We start from the raw sequence: 21,893 nt of genomic DNA on the forward strand, positions 1-21,893 counted from the left end.
ATCGGAGCCTCAGCTGCCAATATTTCCAGTTTTGGTTTTCAGGCCTTGAAAATTTTTCCAGGTTGAGCTGCTGCCACCCTTTCCTTCTTCTGCTCATGCCTCTGGCTAAGGTGTGGTTCTTTTAGGCTCTTCACACCCCAACACCTCAAAGCTCCCAAAGCAAATATGTTTTTTCACATACATAGAAATCATCATCACGTGCCTACGTTTGCAAGACTGCAGCCATCGGAATTAATTGAGGAGGGAGGATCAGGCAGGAGAGTTATTCTCAAAAGCACTTCTGTAGGGCAAACAACCACAAGTTCCACCAGTGATGCATTGCAAATTGAAAAGGCAAAAAGAGTAATATTCAAACTATCCACTTAATTCCTGATTACAGGATGATTACTTATTATGTTCCAGATTGACAACAGTATAAATGTGCTTCACTTCAATACCAGAGATCTAGAGGCTCTTAAATCTGATTAAAAATATGTGTCTAAAGCTACTGGATAATTATTGGGTTTTCACTAAGTTTTGCAAGTTAAATTGTGTAATTTTTGCCCAGAAGTTTGAAAAACAGGGGATTAGTATTAAATCAGGATATAAAGAATAGATATATTTTGAAGAGTCGGTTCCATAACTTAGTATTGCCCCTTTCATCTGAATCCCAGGGTTTACAGCCTTCTCTAAGCACCTACCTAATTCATCAAGAATTTCTATCAAAATTAGTTTGACTTTTTGCTTTGAAAGACCTGAAAAAGACTGAAGAACTACTAGTGACCTGAATACATCCCATTAACCAAGCACAAACTCTCTGGTGTCCTCTAAAAGGTGTGCCCTTGGTGAGGCAATGATAACTTTGCTTCCTCTGGCCTTGGCCTTGTTCATCTGTTAAATCACCTGAATCACGCCTTGGTGTTCTCTTACATCTATGGTGCTAATAATCCAGGAATGTAAAAATCTCCAAAGATTACAAGTATGGAATAAGATTAATCAGATTTATTCATTACAAATTATTTTATATTCTACCAATCAGGTTCATTCATCTGCAGAACAAAGCTGAGCCTGCCAGTCATCTAGTATTAATTTCTTTTACAGCTTTAAATAAATACCAGATTCTGTAATACATACAGTAATAAATCCCAAAGTATCCACACAAAAATTAAGCAATCAGTTCTAAATTGCAGTGTTTAGGTTGCTTTTTAAAACAAAAAGTTCTGAGACACCACCTATCGTGCCTCCCAGAAATCTGGAAAAGCTACAGGATTTGTGTAATGTTTCTGTTTACTTCTGATACAGGTGCATTTTTCTTCTCTTGACTTGCAGAATTTCTGAAGCATCAGGGTTGACTGTGACCTGCTGAGATCCTTCCGTCTCCAATTGGTCCTGTAAAATCAAACCCAAGCAAATTGAGAGGACAGTCAGTGGACAAGAGGAGGTTTTAACTATTATTCCATTAAAATGTTTTCATATTAATAATTACCACACCTGAGAAACATGAGCAAAATCTAAATCACTGCTTTGCACTGAGCAAATCTATGCCGTGGAAAAGGGCAAAAACTGGAGCTGTTCATGTAACTTAGGTACCATAAATATCAAAGGAACACATGTGCTCAAGTCTTAGTCGTTGATTTGAGCCCTAAATAAAAAGCGAACCAGCAAACTCCTGGATTCCAGGTGGATTGCACACCTGCAGATTTCCTTTGTCATATGTAGGGCTTTTTCATTGTCATATGCAGGGCTTAAGAAGATACTGCCTGCAGTCCCCACTGCCTGCATTACTCAACCCGAGTTATCCTTTCTTTCCGGAGTAAATGGGAATGTAATGGGATGGGAATGTAAATCATGGATGTGTCCCGTTTCTCTTAGGCTGGATTATTGTTTGACTTGTTGCCACAGTTAAAACTGAAGTGAATTAAGTATTTAAAGTTCAGAGCTTCAATTTGTTGTAACTTAACGCTTCATCACTGTAGGAGCTACAAGGTCCCCACACGGACTTCTGCTCTGCTGTGCTGCGACACTGCAGGCTGGGAGTCCAGAGGCAGGGAGAAGGAAAACCTGGAAGATCCCAGCTTGCATTTTCTTGTATCTTAAGAGCTGGACAGAGATGGAGGAGGCTGGAGCATCCCTCCTTTGCAAAAAGCCTCCCAAAGTATTGGAGAGCCTCTCACAGCACACGTTACACTGTTGGTCTACGCTGGGCCTGTTGATACACTCGCTAGTGGAGGTTACGTGGTTGCACACAGTGACATGGCAACGCATGGTGTCTGGCTGAAATTAGGAAAGGAGAAGCTGAGTTCTACAGCAAGTTCCTTCCACCTCTGCTCCTGCATTCTCTGGAGGTACTTGGAGATGTGACAACATCCGCAAGTTGAGGGAAACATATCCCATAATACAAATAAATCCTACCTCACTGCACTTCCTAGTCCCTGTGGGAACTCCTCAGCCATGGCAGTGCTGCATTCTCTTGAGAGGTTCCTTCAAATTAAGGTGTACCCAAAGCCACAGAGCTTTGTGAGTGAAGTATATCTATTCTGTTCAAGAACCATAGACTCCAGGGAGCGTTCAAAAGCAGTCAACAGGATGTGTGCCTCTCTGCCTTCTGAGAGCACAGCTGTTGGGATATGTGAGAAGAAGGGTTTCCTCTACTTACAGCTCCTGGTCCGTAGTGAGCAGAAGCCGCCTGCAATCCCATTGCCCGAAGGTACGCCAGCTCAGCAGCTCTTCTTGCCATTTCGACTTTGTGGGAACCTGGAGGGGTCCAGCCAATGCCTCTGAGCCAGTTCAAGTCAGACTTGTATTTTATCTGAGGGAATGAAACATACACCCGTGAGGATTATTTTGTTTAGCTCTAATCAAACCACACACACTGGCTACTCAAGAGAGAGCATATGAAGAGCAACAGAGTCAGCAATAAACAAATTAATCTTTTTCCAGCAAACAGAATGTTGTTTTTTTAAAGACTGTGATCTTGTTGATGGGTAAGGTCTGTGAAGGACAGGGCTACAGACCTGGCAGCTGGAAGGACAGCGTCGCTCAGCCGTACTTACATCACTCTGCAGCTTGTAGGCCTGCTTTGCGTGCTTCACATTTAGCTGCTCAGGATCACAAATGTATTGGTGCAAAGGCTGCCTGTAGTTAATGTTGCTTGCAAGCTGCTGGCTTCTCTTAGCATGAAGGAATCCTGGCTGGTTGAAGTGACTCTGGAACTGTGCCCTGTTTTGGGCATATCCACTCCTGTATTGGTTGTCACTCTGGAGTTTCCCCACTCTGAGGACATGCCTGATTTTGGGATCATCAGTCGCACTGAGGAAACCAATCTGCTGGCCTCTGTCTCTCAGGAAGGCTTCTCTGTATTTGTACTGAAGGAAGTGCAGAGGAAAATCTCATTTTCACATTTGGATTACCTTCAAATTCTATTATGAGAGAACTTGCCCTCCCCTAGCTATCAGTCATACTTCCTGTAGTGCACAAAGACCAAGGGTTTGTTCGATATCAAACTACATCTCCTAATTTAATAAGGCACTTTAGAAGATTGCCCTTGGTGCTAATTTTTAAAGCAGGAGGAAGACTTAGGGAGCCCAAAAATACTCCTCTCAAAAGCAATCAAAGGTTCTCTTATTTTTTCAATCTTGGGCACACCCAATAGGCAGCTCAGGCAATGAAGCTCCTCCATCTTCAAGCTTTCTTGCCAACTTCCATGGTCTTCTGTGTTCAAAGGTGACCCACTTAATTCTAGACCATGCTTTCACTATGCATAGCCTAGTACTTATTTGACTACATCATAATATGCCACCTGGAGTCAAACAGAGCAGCCTGGTACTGGACATTATTAGTGGGAGCCTTTAGTTGGAAATCTTTGCATTTAACTAGCATTTGGTTTCACTGGATCACCAGTTTCCCACATCAGAATAAGGTTCACTTACGTCAGAATTCACCCATTTTCACAGGGTGGGAATGGCATGGGAAGAGGGCTGGGAAGTGTTTGAAACAGAACAATTCTTACATCACTAGCAATCTCTCTCGAAGCCTTTGCTGTCTGGAATGGGATGGCGTCAATCCTAAAATCATAGCCAGATGCCCTTGTCTGTTCCCAAGATGTTTTATACAATTTCTGTGTTGAAAAGAAAAGAACAGAACAGTCATTTCCCCCTGCAGTTTCTTAAACGCCGTCCCATAACCGCAATAATAAATGTTTTATCCTACTGGGTTTATTTGTATCAAGAGTCATCAGTACCATCTCCAAGGTTTTGATCCAGTTCTATAGCATTTCAACTTCTTTTCTATTCACCATAATGATAAAATGCCTCATCTGAAAAGTGCCACCAGGGTTTCCTTTTGTACTTGAATGTGGTTGTTTTTGATGTGATTTAATTTCTATTAGAAACTGTGATGCACCAGTCACATCAATATTGCATTGATATTGCCCTTATTCTCTCTTTTGATGCATCCACTTGCAGTGTCTTGGGTTTCGTGGCATCATAATTTCAATACCAGTTATTTTAAGCCTTTCAAATGAACCTCATCCCTATCCCCAGCCACATGTGACTTCATTAACTCACATGGAATTACAGTCAGTTCTAACATATTTAATGTGACTTTGAAGATGCGAAGTACATTTACATGCTGAGGAGGAATTGCTCTAGATTTGGTTCTTCTTCCATTGGTAGCTTTCTTAAAATAGCTTCCAATCTGCAGGTCCTGCTACACAGCTATGGTAACTTAGCTAGCACTTTTGGCTGTCCCTTTCTGGTTTTATTCACTTGCTCTCCATAAGTTTTTGACACACTCTTTCTGGGGCTTGTGACCATATGAAAACAACCACAAAATCCACTTCACATTTGAAAAGACATTTTTCTGTTTCACTGGTGAATTTAGTGCTAGGTGGTGCTAAATCTGAAGGTAAACTGAGATGCTAGAAATCCTGCAGCACAGCCTGGGTAGAAGCAATGCAAACATTACTGTACTCCCTGCTAACAGGTCTAAGGGCTGACCTTTCATCTATGTGCCATCACCCCGTTGCCTTTTTACCTTCTCCTCTATTTTTTTCTTTCACCTATAGCGCACCTATCACCATACAAGGGACTCAAAGCTTCTTCCAAACTAAGGTCACTCTGACCCTGCAGTCAAAGACAACAGCTATTTAAACAGGGAAGAGTAGATTTGGAATAGGTTGAGTCCTTCTGTCTGGGATAATATGCAAACAAAAGCCCTTCAAACCAATTCCACTCACTGATTCAGTTGCATTCAGGCTGCCGATGAACCATGCCTTACAGATCAGTTCAACAGAGTTGTGCAACTTCACAAAGGTAGATATATAGTCAAAGAAAGAGGATTCTCTGTACTCCTCCACTCAAATATAAGTAAAACCATAACATTTCTAACTAACCATACCTACACTGAAGGACTGAAATCTTTAGTAATAGCTTCCTGCCTCAGAAAGGAGAACCAATCCTCAAACGAAAAAGCAATACACTTTTCCTGATCCCTTCAGCCCAAACCTAGCAACATGTTGGCTGTCCACAGCCTCCATCTTTTTACAGTTTTGGTCAAGCACAGAGAACCTGGCTTCTACATGAAAGTCTTTCATTCCCAAGCAGGCTTCCCAAGCCAACTCCCCAAAGCGAAAGGCTTACGTACATCACTGAGGTGAAGCGCGTTCTGGCGGGCTCGGATGAAATCTGGATGATCAGGAGGCAGAGTGTATCTGTGCCTGTCTTCACAGCCTCCAGCCTTGTACAGTCTCTGTGGAGTCAAAAGTCATTGAAGGCAATCAATACAGGAAGCAATGTCAAGATCAATTGTTTTATGCATTATAGTACAACAAAAGTTAAGATCACTTATAGCAAAGTGAAACCTACGTCACTGCACTGGAGGTAGCTTTTCTTAGCATGAATCAAATCTGGAGAGTCAACCACAGCAGTGAACTTCAAACTTTCTGGCTTCTGACGGTACTTTATCTGAGAAGAGGAGAAGGCAACAAAAAACAAAGGGACAAAAAAACACCCCACAGGATGTTTCTGTTAATGATATATCACAATTCCAAGTGCGTGATAATTGGAGTAAAACATAAAAGCCACCTTCCTGAAGTCACAGTAGTAAAAACAGGCTGTTCTGCTTTGGACTTAGTTGCTCTTTCAGCTAGGGAATGGAGATGATGCTGGACCACTGCTCTGATGCCCAGGCATGAAACTTGTGTTTTTTGTGTGTGTACAAGAAGGATTTCCCACTGAAAATTTACATGCAAAAAGCTTTCCAATACTACACTTTTGACAGCTCATAATTTTTCTCCATTAATGCATGATGCAGAGCAGGCGAATGCCCCTTCAGTGTGGTTGTCAATGCCGTATCTTTCTATATGACTTCCATAACCACCTGCTTAGAATTTCATAATGGAGTTTACTGCATTTATTTATTGCTACACGTTTTGTTTATACACTTGTGTTTCATTCAGAATGGAAAATATTCAGCAGGTGTCACACAGTGGACTTGCATCTCCTGTACCGCTTCTTGGTAACTTACACCTTGTATAAACAGGCTCCCACATCAAAAGGAAATGATAAGCTACATTCGTAAGTGTCATGTAACGAGGAGCCTTGATGGTAAACAATTCCTACAGACATGCTATCCCATGAAAGATTTATCAGTTACCTCGCTGATGAGCTCTCCAGCCTTCTTTACACTTTCTATCTGCGGAGATCTCAGAACCATCCAACCAACTCCTTTCATGAAGTTCAGGTCTGATTTATAGCGATGCTGTTAAAAATGAAAATCGTTAGCTATCAGTTTTGTATCCACAGCTATTAAGGTTTTTTAAAAAGACTCCCTGATTCGTATTAACATCTTGAGGTTTTTCATTTGCCATGCACATATCACATCGTAAAGCCAAACTGTTTGCATTTGTTCATTCCACCAGGAATTAAATAATGTATCATAGGCAAGTTACAAGAGAAGGCCCCACGAGTGAATTAGTATGACTCAAAGCAGTAAGTAATAACCTGTTTGTACTGGGCGTAAAAGAATCCCTTTTGAAATAATTTTCTGAGGTGAGTTCAAGTCAGGAATACTAATTATTTTCTCTGGTGCATGCTTCCTCATTAACCCCATTTCTAGGAGGACACATTACTCTTTCTTTACTCACATTAAAGCCTTGCTCTACCTCCTCATCCAGTGAAAAAAAACAAGGCAGACCCAATAAAAAGTGAAAGCCAGTAAAGTACCCACAATCTCAACAATTCTGACTTCTCCTTCAAGTGGCAGTGGGTCACTGTGAGACTTACGCAAAAGAATGTAACAGCCAGCTATCTCAAGCATGTTGCACGCTACCATCACACAAAACCTCATCACTTCTCTGGATTCCTAACCTGTGGAGTCTAAAGGCAAAGAGCCAGGTGCCGAGGTTCTTACTTTCCCATCATGAGAGTCACCATTGCTCATCAGTAAATAGTAAAAAGTTCTGTCTTCCTGGACCTGTATGCCATCTCTTAGCCATTACAGAAGGCAGGAATATGAGATGGAAAGACAAAGAACTGTATCTAGCAGCAGCTTTTATACCCTCCCAAGAATATCCAATAAATGTTCTGGCAATGAAGAGGACATTTGGGATAACAGATAGCAAGTAGGTTGAGCAAGAAAGAAGGATACAAGCTCTGTGGTGCTTTGATTGCCTTTCTGACTTTTGTAGCTGGAATATCTGCTCATAAGATCTGACTAAATCCACGAAATACCCCATCACTTTGTCTTACAATAAAACCTCAAGCTCAGTAAATGTTCAGCTTTCAAAGGCCAATAGAGTTAGCATAACTTTCTGAACAAACTTTTTCACTTCTCTGCTGAATGATGCAGTCTCTTTCCTTACAAAATGGAAAACACACAGACAGAGCTTCCTGCTTCAGAGCAGCTAATGACACTGGACCCTGAATTGCCAAAATACAGCTGCTTGCATCCATGTAGCTTTATATATGGACTCAACATCTACATCAGTTTGAAAGCATGTGCAGACACTGGCTTGTCCCTGTCAAAGATACATGCTAAGGTAAGGTGAGTGTGGATGTGGCCCATGCTGAGATTCCATCATCAAGCTTGTCTGAACCCACATTTGTATGAGCAATTTCTGCAGTTTCCCAGCTCGACAATTGGTTATTTGATAAGACAGACCATTTCTGCTTGTAAAATGAGCTTCTAACGTATCCCAAATCAACATCTGAGCATTCAACCTTCTGCTCAAAGAATTCTGCATGTGGAACAGTGGCTGTGGAACCACTGACTGGCTGTGATCCAAACAGCTGAGAGATGGTTATGTCCATCTCCCAGCTCTAGAATGAGTAACACAGACCACAGTGATTTTCCACCAGGTTCATAACAGGAGAACCTTCCACTCACATATATTCCACGAGAGGAGCAATGAGACCCCTTGCTGCTACATATGCGTGAGTTTCTTCCCAATGTCAATGTGCAATTTGTGCCAGTCACACAAAGCTTTGTTATTGCTAACTTAAATTTGCAGTTAACAGAAGGAAATTCCTTACCTCACTCTGTAGCATGTGGGCTCTTTTGGCCCACTTCATCTTCATGTCTTCTGGGAGCGCTGTAAATTCATGGAGTCTTGTTCTGTAATCCTGATCACTCACTAAGGCCTGGGCTCTCCTGGCATGGACAAGATTCACCATGTCCATGGGCAGATGGTACTGAGACCACACTTCCTGGGATCCCTTCTTATACTCCTGTTCACTCTGTAACTTGGCAGCATGTAAGCAATGCAGCAACCGGGTGTCATCCAGAACACTTCTGGCACCGATGTGTTTTCCTCTTTCCATCACAAAGTTGTGTTTGTATTTGTACTAAAAATAAAAAATAGTAAAAGTGAAATAGTGACAGTCTAAGCCTGGCTACTCTAGTCAACTAACACAGGTTAAGGCACTGAAGCACCTATGCTGTCCTTAAACACAACCAAGGCATGCAGCACTAGAAAGTAATTGTTTGAATCCCTCCTTGTTCTCAAATTTAAATACCATAGCAGTTGCATTATTAAAGTCAGCTACATCTCAATACATTCTCTGAATATGCCCAAAACATTGATCATGTTTAACCTCAGATCCTGTACTTGTATTATCTCTCTCATAGAATTTTATTCCCATTGCTAGGAATGAGAACATAAGAGAAACAAACAAAAGACAGAAGAAAAAAAATCTATACAAGAGAAACATTGTGCACTCTGTAGCCTTCAGATTTGCAAATGCCACCCAGCTATTTTAAAGAGTAAATTCAGTTTTCCTGGATCAATAACTATGTTGAGAAGCCTAAGATGGTGGTCTGAACACAAGAATAAACACCAGCAACCCCTCATTCTCATCTTAGCTGGGACTATGACTCTCCCTATGATCTTGCATTTATCCTCTCTGTGAAATAGTGATGATGATGATAATGATTATTTATACAGCATCAACAGGGTACTTGGAACTTTAAAGGGAACGCCTGGGCCCTGAAGAGTTCATAATGTAGTTGAAATGGGATAATAACACTTATCTACCACACAAGAGAGTTGTGAGGATTAAATTACAGTAGCTAATGTTTATAAAGTGCTTCAAAGATGAAGGGCCAAATTCAGATCTGTTGTAAGTGGATGTAATTCTATTATGGACTTGTACCCTTTAGAGCAGATCTGAAGCCATAACCAAAAGCACTCTGCAAAATATGGTTAAGGATACATTCTAAATTACAGCTAGAAATAGTTGCTTCATAAAACAAATATGCATGAAATATATTCATATTTTATCACATTAGAGATAAAATATGCAACTAAATGCCACACAAAAGGAAGAGGTTTTAAACTAGATTTAGCTTAATTGTCAGTTTTTCCTAGAAGTTATTACATTTTTTGTGAGGGTGGGATCATGAACTTAGTCTTTCTGAGAAATGAATGCCACCATGCCTGAGTGTTTTGCAAATAACAAACCAAATGACAAACCAAATGATATTTTTAAGGGTGAAGTTTTTGTTTCCTCTATTTCAGAAATCAAGGGGGGAAATATTTACAGGAACATCCACTGCTTTTCACTTCTTAACCAGACAGGAAGCTCCTGATTTTCAGAAATTCAAAGAACACTCAGCTTCTGACTTCGTTTCAATTCAAGAGCACCAAGCACTTCCAAAAGCAAGCTCAAAGCAAGGTGGACAAGATTAGTGGGCACTTTAAGATACGAGGAACTGAAAGCCTGGAAAGGACTAGAATCTCTCCAATTTATCTGACTGCAAATACTTTAATTCAGAAGCTATTTCCCACTGGAAGATGTTTAACTGAGCTTGGTTCCCGATTAGCAGTGATTCTTCCTCTTCTGTTTTTTTTTTTCCCCCCTCTTTTTAATTCACACAAAGAGTCTCATTCATAAGTAATATATTCTGTCTCACACTTGTCTCACATGGTTATGGAGTTGCTTTAATTCAGTAAAATCTGCTTTAGACATTGTTTTACATGAAGTTAACAGAAATTAGGCAGGAAAGAAGGTTGAATCATTCAACTCACATCACTGGCAATTTCTCTGGAGGCCCTGGCAGTCTGGAACGGGAGTGCTTCCGTTGTCAGCTTGTAGCCTTGAGCACGTAGATTATGCCAAGATTCTCTGTATTTTGCCTAAAGTAGGAAAGGCACATGTAGATTGCCGTTTCACTTTTAAATGCACAAAGGAACAAACAAAGGAACCCTCTTTCATTTGTTATTCTGCATTACAGTCTCATTCTTCACAATCAAAGGAATTTTTTAAATTATCTCTGGGAAATCCTACTAACTCAGACAAAACATGTCTCGTTCCTTATGCAGATTTAATTTACTCACAACCGTATATATGCTTATGGAGAGAAATATCATAAGAATCAAATCAGGGAAAGCATAAATAAAACAGACCCCAAAAAGTCCTGTACTTATTCATCTTCCTTGCCACTGCACAATTCATCCTCCATCCCAAATAAGTGGAAGAAATAGAGAACAAATTCTTACATCGCTGAGGTTGGCTGCATTTATTCTTGCCCGTGTAAACTCAGGCAGACCCAGTGTTGGTGTATAGTGATGCTGACTGTCCTCTCCTGCCGCTTTATACAGGCGCTAAGAAAGAGATCAGAAACACAGCTGCAATGTTGTTTCTCTATTGTTTCAATAACATAACAGCAGTACTTAAGTTCTTTCTCATTAAGACAACTATAGGCAGCCAGCACAAAAACCAGCTAAGAACATACCACTGCAATTGCATGAGGTCTTTTCTGGGCATAAAATACTTTTATATTCAATTTTATACATATATCATGATACCAACTCACTACATTCTTAGCTTTGCATTGTTTCGTTTCCAGCAGGCCAAAAGTAGACCTAAGAATGTTAAGGGCATTATGAATGTGTGTTAAATATAAAGGTAGGCACTTCTGGTAAACTGGCTATATTTTGTAGCTTGTATTTTTTCCCCATGTTATTATAGAAGATTTTGATCTTGGGTTTAGTCTTGGGGTTTTTGTAAATTAGAAAAGTAATTCTTTTTTTTAGGAGCTCTCTAAATAGAACCACAAAATGTAAATGAGCTCCCTCAAGAACACCTCACAGACCTGATCTTTTGAGGCTCTGTTTCATGTAAAATCCTGATAAAAGAACTCTATTGTATGGTTACTATTTAAGTTTTTTAAAAGTGATTGACTTGAAAATAGTATTCAATGATTGGAAAAATAAAAATGTGATCTAACTGTGAAAAAGCACAAATCAATGATGCTGTTTTCTTTTTGATGCATTTTGCTCTCAGAACAGGGTTGTCTCTTTCCTACTCCTCCATCCCCAGCTCACTGCATTTTGAAAGGCATATTTTCTGATTCACGTTAGGAGAGCCTACCTCATTAGCAATCATATTGCTGAATTTTGCATGAAGGAGGCCAGGAGAGTCTGTCACCGACGTGTACTTGAAGGAATGTGGCTGCTGACGATATTTACTCTGAGTTCACACACAAAGAAGAAGGAACAGAATAACTAAATCTTCCTGTCAGATAAGCGACTTCTTCCAATACCAATGGCCTAGTATTGCTTCTTGTGCTCAAAAGTCTTACTATGCAAAGGGTATGTGTCTAGTAACCATTAGACTAATTTATCTTTTGCTACTCTGGATTTGGTGCATTCAAGTCTGACAGGGGAAATGAAAAGTAAATAAGGAATAGGGTGGGAAAAAGTCCTGCTATGCTGAATACAGTAATGAGCTTACTTCACTCCTTGGTGTCATTAACCTTGGCTAGTGGAATTACAGTCAAGGCGATCCAATCCAGAGAGAAGGTGCTGCACAACCCAGTTGAACGTTTCTTAGAGAAAAATGAGGTTTCACCCGGGCTGTGGTCCTGTGTCAGAATTGTGAACAAAATAACTGCAAGACTACAGCAGGCAGGGATCATTTCACTACCATACAACTAGGAAGAGCACTCTTATTTTTATTAATTTCACATCTATGTGAATATGAGCAGTAAATGCAAGATTTGAAACTAGGAGAGATTGTAAGAAGATAATACAACAGGACATAAAAATCCAGTTACAGAGCAGGGAAGACAACAGCACACAAAAGCATCAAGTGAAAAACAGGCTACAACTGTAAAGCAGGAGCAGTGCTGAGGACAGTGCAACATATTGGGCACTGCACAGGTCACTAATTTTGGACGAACAGTAGAAGGTTCTTATTAGAGATAGGAACAACCTTATTTTTAGCTAAAAAAAAACCCCACTTTCATTCTAAAATAAATAACATAAAATAAAAACCCCCTGTGTCTGAAACACAAGAGAAAAGATTTGCAAAAACAGTTAGCAAAGTCTGCAAAACCTTGAACTCTCTCAGATTCACCCATTTGCAGTTAGGACACGAATGGAATGATCAAACGCAAGGGGAGGGAGATGAACATTATCCAGTGAGTCACTTTGCCAGCCCAGTTTAATAGAAGGACATCTGGCAAACTCTTGTTTGTAGTGGAGAAATCAAAACCCTCTTTTGTTACCTCGCTGATGAGTTCAGAAGCTTTCTTCTTTCCTTCAATCTCTAGGGCCCCTGGAGTAATACATCCAACTCCTCGCATAAAGTTCATGTCAGACCGGTATAAATTCTAAGGAAAACCAAGCAGAAGTAATTGGAAGTTTGTATTTGAGATGCCCTATATTTATTCATCCAAAACCACCTAATAATGGTATACAAATAAACCCATTAAAATTAGTATTTACCACAAAGAGTTCATACACATTACCCTATGTTCTCATGTTTATTTATATGTCCTTGTGCATCGAGCCCTGACAGATCAACAGCACAGATGCAAGATTCCAAGGAGACACTGAATGACACTTGGACTCCTAACTTCCAACTGTAACTTTGACAAATCTTTTCCTAGATACATTAATTTTATTCATACGCAAGACATAAATCACAATTAGATATTCCATGTTTAGAAACATATATAAAATAAGACCAGCTTAGAAAGGTGTACCAAAAAAAAAGCTGGTAACTTTGTAATAAATGCAACTGCAGATGAAATAGCCTTAGTTTTTAACTATTCTGAATGGTCATAAGTAGGGAACACTAGGAAAAATAGCCTTCAGCCATTGTACACTTTGTTACAATATTTTCCAGACCACCAAACCCAGCAGAGGCTCATTTTAAGTACTACTACTTCAGAAGTTACCAATAGGTTACCAGTAGATATTTCATTTGATGATGAGAAGGATGAGGAGAATCATCTTATTTTCTGCTATAAAGAGCTATAAAGACCAAACAACTAGTAAACCACAGATTTGCCTACCTGATGGATATGTGGAAACTGCTACTGCTCACCGAGGGAAGGCCTAGCTTTAGTTAACAAGGCGTTTTGGTTCAGCCAACCACTTATTTTATTCAGCTGTCTAGAAGAAGAGAACCAGCTCCTCTTGCACCCAAGTCTGTCCAGTGCTAACTTCTGGACTCAAAGGCATTGTGGTGTCACATACAGGAAATACCCTTTGTGAGCCAGAAGGTTAAAGAGGACAATGCTAGAGCATGGTCCTCAACTCTTGACAACTATGAGCACCAGCTGGTATGAGAGTAAATTCTGTACTCTGAGATGTGTTGTTGCCAATCAGCATTTCACTGCCAGCTCAAGAGAGGCATGCATGGAAATCTGCCCCAGAATCTCTGATTACATGTATTTTCACTCAAGTTAGGACAGCTTAACTGGCAGACATTTAGACTTGTTTGAACATAGTCTGCTGTCCTTAAGGCTTAAAGTCTTAAACTGATATACAGTAGCATTTCGGGGCCAGATATGTTTTTAAGACACAGTCCCTCCCTTGGTCTCCAGAGGCAATATAATCTAGCAGAAGGCCTCTGTTCAAGGCTCTTCCTACCTTGAATTTGTAAGGCATTATCCAACTAATTTTACTCAGGATCACATAGGCAGCTAAACTCATCCTTCTTAGAATTTCAGTGGTTATGTCTTGAGCCAGAATTTACGTGTCTCTTAACAAATCATATTTTTAACAATAGGCATCTTGTTGAAGTACATGTGAACTTCACCCAGATGCAAACCAACTCAAATACCAGCTGCTGCACAGTTTGTGTGGTTAGCAAGACCTTAAAAAAAGCATTTCACCAACAACAGTGGAATCATCCTCACTTGCCAACACTTCTGCCCGATCATCAAAGACTACTATACATTATCTGTCAGTATAGTGTGATCACACACATTGTATTGCTGCCCAATAAGATAAATGGTACATTCCTGAATCTAATCAAGGGGGAACAGACATTGTTTATCCTTCAGCTGCTGCTCAAACACATACTGTCAGCTGTTATGATTTGGAATGGAGCTATCTCACTTCAGAACCAGGAGGGAAATAGCACTGGGATATTTTGCAGTTACCTCACTCTGCAGTTTGTGTGCATTCTTGGCACACCGCAGCCTCATATCATCAGTCAAAGAAGTGTACTGGTGTAGCAGCTGTCTGTATTCTTGTTCACTGACCAAAGACTGGGCTTTCTTGGCATGTACCAAGTTTATCATATCCAGTGGCAGGTGGAAGTGAGTCTTTGCATCCTCAAAACCTTGCTTGTATTTCACCTATCAAATTAAAAACAGATGATGAAGGTATCACAGCATGGTAATTAGTATTCAGGTTTTGATCAGAGGAGACATTCTCTCTATTTCTATAATTTTCCAGTATGAATTACTCTTCTTAAAAGTAAGTTCCCTAACTTGTTTAACTAGAGTGTGAATGATCAACACTTAGATTCCGTGGCAGCCTCCTCATTGTCCTCTACACTATATTCAGTTAAGCTGATATATTGTTTATACTTTTTGTTAAAGCTGGATACATTTAATCTATAGATGCTAAACTAATAAAAGAAATCTGAATCCACTACATTTCTAGAAAGCACAACAAAAGGTGAAACTAATGCCTGAGGATAAATGCAAACAGTCATGTTAGAGTTAGTACTCAAAATATTTGATGGTTTCCATTGATTTGGCCAGTTTCACTTCATAGTTTTAAATGTGACTTTTAGTGGTGGGTTGTTTTTTTTTTTCATTTCTTGTCTCAATCCAGGAAAAGAAAGGCATGGAAATCTTCAAAGAACTTTTTCTCATGACATTTCCCTAACAGACTATGCAAATTAGACATGTTCAGGGTGTTCATCCATATAATGAATATCCAGAGTTACTGATGGTCATCAAACTGGCTTGGAGTAACCGGACAGATGAATGAATTCATCAGACACTTGGTGTTACCTGTATGCCTAAACATAACACCACACAAAAAAGAATTCCCAGTACAAGCCCAGCACTCACTGAAATCCATGAACACTCTCCCATCTGTACCCACAACCAGGCCTGTTATGGACAGTTTTGGTAATAGGATATATAGTTCTTAGATTATTTCTATGCTTAATGTCAGACATATATTTCACTGCTTTCTGGATCAAACCACAGTGTTCGAAATGCACCCAGCAGTTAGAGTTCTTATAGACATCAAACACAATATGTGATTCTTAGCATATGCAAGAGCAAGTGGGAACAATTCCTCAATCAAAAAAGTCCAATTTCAAATTCCATAAACTCATTTCTCTTTTAGCTTTTCAAGAAAATAGTTAAATGAAGATAATCACTGAATAAATTGCTATCTCAACCACATTTAGTTTACTTCCATACAAAGACCACTACTAATTCTCAATTAGACCCGTCTCTGACTGATACCTTTATGGAGTAAAACACTCTATGCTAGGCAAAAGTGGTATGCAACAGGGTGTTGTGCAAGAATGCATAGTCCTCTTTTTTTGTCCTCTTAATGTTACTCTAAATAACGAAAAATAGTGGTAATAAGAGTAAGCTCTTACCACAGCTAGTCCACAGCTAAGTACTTCGTCCATGAGGAGCTACCCACTGTTAGGAAACTAGCTCAAAAATGCCCATATCTTCTTTCTTGTACTTACATCACTTTGCAGAGATGCTGCATGGACTGAATGAGCAATATGGATATCACCATCCAGGCCACATGAGCCAATCATCTGACCTTTCATTTTCTGAAATGCCCCCTTATACTTGTGCTAAAAAGGAAATAAGAATAGAAATGTCAATAGGAGTGAAGTAAGTATTAGTCGAAATCTGAATGAAAGGGTTTTCTTATTACAGAAAGAGTGCAATAGACAACAAACTCTGGCTACATTTAGTATGATAATAAATCTGAATGGACTTTTAGAGGATATTAGAAAGATCTCAGCTGTGCAAACATTTTCTCCTATTTAGAAAAAAACCCACAAAAACACATCAATAGACACTTACAAATAGCTTGGGTTAGTTACTTGCTGTTACACAGGTGGTGGAAGATAAGAACCTGGTGCAGGTGCTCAGAATCAAACTCTAAGGAGCCTCTCTCCATCAGCTCTCTAGCAAAACCAGAGCATGTGGTCTCCTATGTTTGACATTAATCTGCATATCTCTACAACTTTTAAAGGATACCCAAGGCAAACCCCTAAAGGGTAGAACTTCCTGAGTACGCTCTCCTCCAACTTGCCTAGCAAACAGTAGCTGAGAGGTCCTGAACAATCTGTGATTGTCTGGTTACTACAGCAGGTAAGTTGGTCAACTTTGCTAACAGATGTTTGCTTTTGCAAATCTTTGTTTAAGGACCAAAACCACTTCCATGTGGCTGCACTTCCAAAAACACAACTAACTAGACTGAGGCCAGGTGTCTCCCAGATGTTGGCTGGACATGCTGTTTCCATCAAGAGTCACTCAGCAGAGCAGAAACAATCTGGAGTGACTGATATATCCCACTGGATGATCTCAGCACTGAGTTAACATACATCGCTTATGATTTCACCCGATGCCTTTGCTGCCCGGAAGGGAATGGCATCTAGTTTCAGTTGATATCCACCATCCTTCATCTTTCTCCAGGATTCCTTATAGTGAATCTAGGAAATACAGAACAGGAATGAAAAAAGAGTTGCTGTTCAGAGGATTGACACTGCAGCATTATTGGGTTCAGAAAGTTGACATTACTGCCATCCTACCAATGTTACATTAGTCTCATTCTATTCTAACAGAAATGAAACTATCAATACATAACAGAAATAATCACATGAAAAATGTCCATTATAAAGCTATATTTGTTCATTCTTAATCTTTCTAACTCAGGAGACGTCTGTTAAGAAGTTTGATTTCTCATATAACTTCAGAAAAAAATAGACCACAGAATGATAATACACTGGGGAAAGGAAAGAAGTTTAGTATTATTTCCTTCAAAATATTAAAGGTCAGATTTATACCTCACTGATATTCATAGCATTTAATTTGGCCTGAAGGATTTCAGGAAGATCTGTCGTTGGTGTATACTGATGCTTTACACTCTCTCCATGCTCCCTGTACAGCCTCTGCAAATAGAGATGAATTTCAGCAGTAAATAATCACTATACATTCAACCACTAGTTCAGACAAATAAGCTTATGGAAAGCAAAGACTACAGAAAAGTGACAGCAGCACTAATAGATACAAGCAATTGTATCAGTCAGAAAGTATTCAAAAAGCTTTGGCAGTCTGATATACCTATCAGCTACAGTATGCTAGAGAGGAACTCCTTGAAGTTTTGAGTGTATAAATGAACATGTATCATAGCTTCACAGAATCTTAAGGGTTAGGAAGGGACCTCAAAAGATCATCCAGTCCAACCCCCATGCCAGAGCAGGACCATATACAATAGGTCACACAGGAACTCATCCAGGTGAGTTTTGAATGTCTGAAAATTCAAATATTTGAATATTAATTTGGTAAGACTTCAAACATATGTGAATACAGACAGGGAGAATAAACAGCCTTTATTAAGAAGGTGCAGCCATGAGTGGCCCACCAACACTCTGAAATTCCACGGAAATCTGGGGAGCTGAAGTTCACATTATTTTTCTTTCTTACCTTAGTTTCTTCTCGTACTGACACCATAATTTTCAGATGAGGACAGATAGCTACTTTTTTTTTTTGGCCTTAGGTATGAGCCATGTCTTGACCACTTGACTTGCCTTTCCCAGGCTATTATTGCTGCATGAAGGTTTACAACCCTCGAGACTAGAATCAACTTCTCCATTTCACCCTGCTGCCACTTTCATTAGCAAGTAGGCCCACTAGTATTGCAGCTCCATAAGAGGAAAATTAATGAGAACTCCATGTGTGAAGAAGTAGAGCATCAGACTGATTTTGACTGTGGCTCAGTGGAACAAAATGACTTATATTTATCCTGCCTGAGATGTAAGCCTTTTGGATCTTATTAATTAAACCAAAGACATAGACACTATAAGTATTACAATAGCATGTGTTTTACACAAAGTCTTTCATCTTCTTTTCCACTTTAAAAATATCTATTTTCACAATAACACATCCTCTCATGTTTGAAACTTGTCTTTTTTGAGTGACTTTCGCTTATTATTCACTTCTGTATTATCCCAGTTAAGTCTACAATATTTTTAAAACGCTCTTCTATTAAAAATAAACATGTTTAAACACCAAACAGCCTCAATTCTTCCCTTTAAGGTTTCCCCTCCTGGATTTCTCTCTCAGCAGGATGACAGCTTGAAATGATTTATTTTTTCTTCCTTGTCATGCTGCCTTACATTTTGCTTCCAAAGAATATGCAGAAACTGAAATTTGAAAGATTTGTTTGAAAAGGAGAAAGGACCTCAAATGTGTTCTTCGTCAATGATCTCACAAGACTGAAAGTCTCTAAAGGTCAGAGGTCACCCTTACTCCTAAATTTTACTTATGAAAAAATAAGAAAGCTCCTTTTACATGAAATTCCCATTCACTTCAGTGGGATCACTATGACTTCCCATTCCAGGTTAGAAATGTGCACTTTGTGAGATGCACCACACCAGAACATAGAAGTTTCATGGTGCCCATGGATAATCTCAGAGAAAGAAAGAGAGAGAAAGCCAGTGCTTCAATCAGGCCGTTCAAAGAGGATACCACTCTTATAATCATAATGTATATATATTATAACTTACATCCACAGCCTGGTTATAACTAATTCTAGCCTGGATCATCTCAGGAGTGTCTTTAATACTGGTAAACTTCAAAGCATATGGATGCTGACGGTACTTCTTCTGTTGAGCAGAAAAAGATCAAAGCTGTGAATTTTGTGCTGCTCTTTCATGCTATTTGAAAGAGAAAAATCATAGGTTGCTGGAGATTAGAGTGAATTTGTGAACATAATTATTATTCCTCTTTCCTCATCTTTATGTCCTAGGTACTTTCAGATTAATATTTGTTTCAATTTAACAATAACCTTTTGCTGATTCATATTAAAGTATTTCTCCCTAAAAATAAGGAAAACATTTCAAAATCTGATTCTGCCTACCTAAAAACTCCAGAACTCGGGATTTCAAAATCTTTTTCAGATTACTTCAAATACAGTAGGATTGATCATATTTTTTATTTATAGTTTCTTTAAGCAAGAAATGCTATACAATTGTAGCGTGCAAATAATGCCAACCATTTACCTTACTGTTTTCAGGGTTTAGCTTTCCTCCTAATACCTACAGCAAATCTTTGCAGCCATGAACACTGTGCCTAATTGTTATATCTTCTAGAAAATGATATTAATTCTGCTTGCTTGAAAGGACCCATAGTAGCATCTGAGGGATCTTGTTATCTATATACAATGAAGATGAAGGCTTTTTGATGGCAAAAGGACACTTTTTCCATATGGCCAGGTCACTAAAAGTTTCCCTTCCTCTGCATGAGTTGTCCTATACCTGTCAATACTCTTTTCTCCAAATAGTGCACATTAAATTTTCTAAAGCCTATGATGAACTCATAAGTTAATAAACATGTTTATGTCTCTTCTGGAAACTGTTGATATCGCAGTGCTTGAGTCTAAAGGCGTATCATTCACCTTTAAACTGAGTTGTGATCTACAGGTGTTTATTTGAGGCAACAGCTTGATTCTTTGGGGACTCAAAACATTGATGTAAAATACATTAACTCTTTTAAGGTATGACAAGCTTATGAACAATGTTTTGGTTTCAGAGAGAAATTCCTTTAAAAATTATCAGTCTTAGTAAGTTTAACTGGGGACAAAAGTGGTTTATGGACTGGCTGAAGATCTAGTTTATTGTGTACAAAAAAGTCATCCTTCACCATTGTAGACGATTACACAGGATAATAATAGTGTTATCAATCAGCAAAAAGTGAAAGGATGACTATATTTTTTGGGACATTACACCAGTGGTTATGCTATTACTCTCATCAAGCGAATGGACAGATGACTCTTGCCATCACCAGTGGTTATCTAAAATATACAGCATTCAGTCTCCTACTGCTGCAGATTTGGCCTGTAGGACTTCCTCTGAAATAACAGAAACAGAATACTAGTAATCTTTTAACCATTTTCACCAGGATCTCCTTTGAAGGCCTCATGGGACTGACACAAAGGATTCTAGAGTTCATCTTTTCCTGTAAATGATCCAGGTTATAGGGAGAAATAAGGATGAAAACTATTTGGACCAATAGATTGCTAGAGCCAGAGATACTTATATGAATTTCAATAGCTAATGTGAATGTATATGTATATGAAAACAAAGCAAGAAGGAACATGTAACTATTAAAAAAGAAAGTTCTGGGTCCAATGACTGTATCTTTTCATCATCTCTCCTGGTTTGCTTCATTAAAAAGGTAGGCTAGTGGGTAGCAATTGAGCACTGTTTGATTGCCATTATTATTCATAATATCATTTGTCACCTACTTTGTTTTTGCAAAGGCTATATGGACTCCTACTGGTGTGTGTTTGGTATCTGGTTTCCCTCTAATTACCAGTCCTATCCTTGGTTTTGAGGGCTTTCATGTGGTATGCCTTTTTCTTTCCCCTTTGAGTGGAAATTATTTTAATTTTATACAGACATTTTGCACGCATTATGCAGCAAATTCTGTTACATGCTGTCATGAAATCTCACCTCACTAATGAGTTCTCCTGCCTTCTTAGCCTGCTCCACATTTAATGACCCAGTGGCTATCCATCCAACTCCTTTCATCCAGTTCAAATCTGCTCTGTATCGGTTCTGACAAAGGAAAAAAAAAAAGCCCTATTGTTGGTGATCATACACTTAAAATGCCATTAAAAGATTCAGACCTATGAGGAACAACAACCAAGTCAAATTAGTGCCTGTTTTTGTTTTTTCCAGTATTGCACAGTTGCAAGGAAAGCAAAAAAACATACAGAACGAGCTAGAAGTATTAGGACTCACCAGCACTTGTGCAATATGCTTTGCAAGGTAATTTTTAGAATCAGTCTATACCTTACTGTCAACTGTAATTTTTACTCTAACATGGCAAAAACTTCAGTTTTATTGTACATAGTGCACTGTTTAAAACATCATTAATGATCTGCAACCATAAGACAATTA

The 21,893-nt window shown here is 39.1% G+C and overlaps 1 protein-coding gene across 1 annotated transcript in view; it reads right to left on the reverse strand.

Moving 5' to 3' along the window:
- Positions 1-1,266: 1,266 nt before the first annotated feature.
- Positions 1,267-21,893, reverse strand: part of NRAP (nebulin related anchoring protein) — a 51,124-nt gene continuing 30,497 nt past the window's right edge. Inside the window, exons 25-42 of the mRNA XM_010202878.2 lie at positions 21,444-21,548; positions 19,497-19,595; positions 17,775-17,879; positions 17,313-17,420; positions 16,440-16,553; positions 14,875-15,072; positions 12,988-13,092; positions 11,850-11,948; positions 10,976-11,080; positions 10,505-10,612; positions 8,511-8,822; positions 6,634-6,738; positions 5,844-5,942; positions 5,623-5,727; positions 3,989-4,096; positions 3,033-3,344; positions 2,636-2,788; positions 1,267-1,368 (exon numbers count right to left, since the gene is read on the reverse strand). Of these exons, the coding sequence (XP_010201180.2) occupies positions 1,267-1,368; positions 2,636-2,788; positions 3,033-3,344; positions 3,989-4,096; positions 5,623-5,727; positions 5,844-5,942; positions 6,634-6,738; positions 8,511-8,822; positions 10,505-10,612; positions 10,976-11,080; positions 11,850-11,948; positions 12,988-13,092; positions 14,875-15,072; positions 16,440-16,553; positions 17,313-17,420; positions 17,775-17,879; positions 19,497-19,595; positions 21,444-21,548 (2,442 nt within the window). The remainder of the gene's footprint in view (positions 1,369-2,635; positions 2,789-3,032; positions 3,345-3,988; positions 4,097-5,622; positions 5,728-5,843; positions 5,943-6,633; positions 6,739-8,510; positions 8,823-10,504; positions 10,613-10,975; positions 11,081-11,849; positions 11,949-12,987; positions 13,093-14,874; positions 15,073-16,439; positions 16,554-17,312; positions 17,421-17,774; positions 17,880-19,496; positions 19,596-21,443; positions 21,549-21,893) is intronic.

Source organism: Colius striatus, chromosome 8 (assembly GCF_028858725.1).
Source record: "Colius striatus isolate bColStr4 chromosome 8, bColStr4.1.hap1, whole genome shotgun sequence".
Classification (NCBI taxonomy): Eukaryota; Metazoa; Chordata; class Aves; order Coliiformes; family Coliidae; genus Colius; species Colius striatus.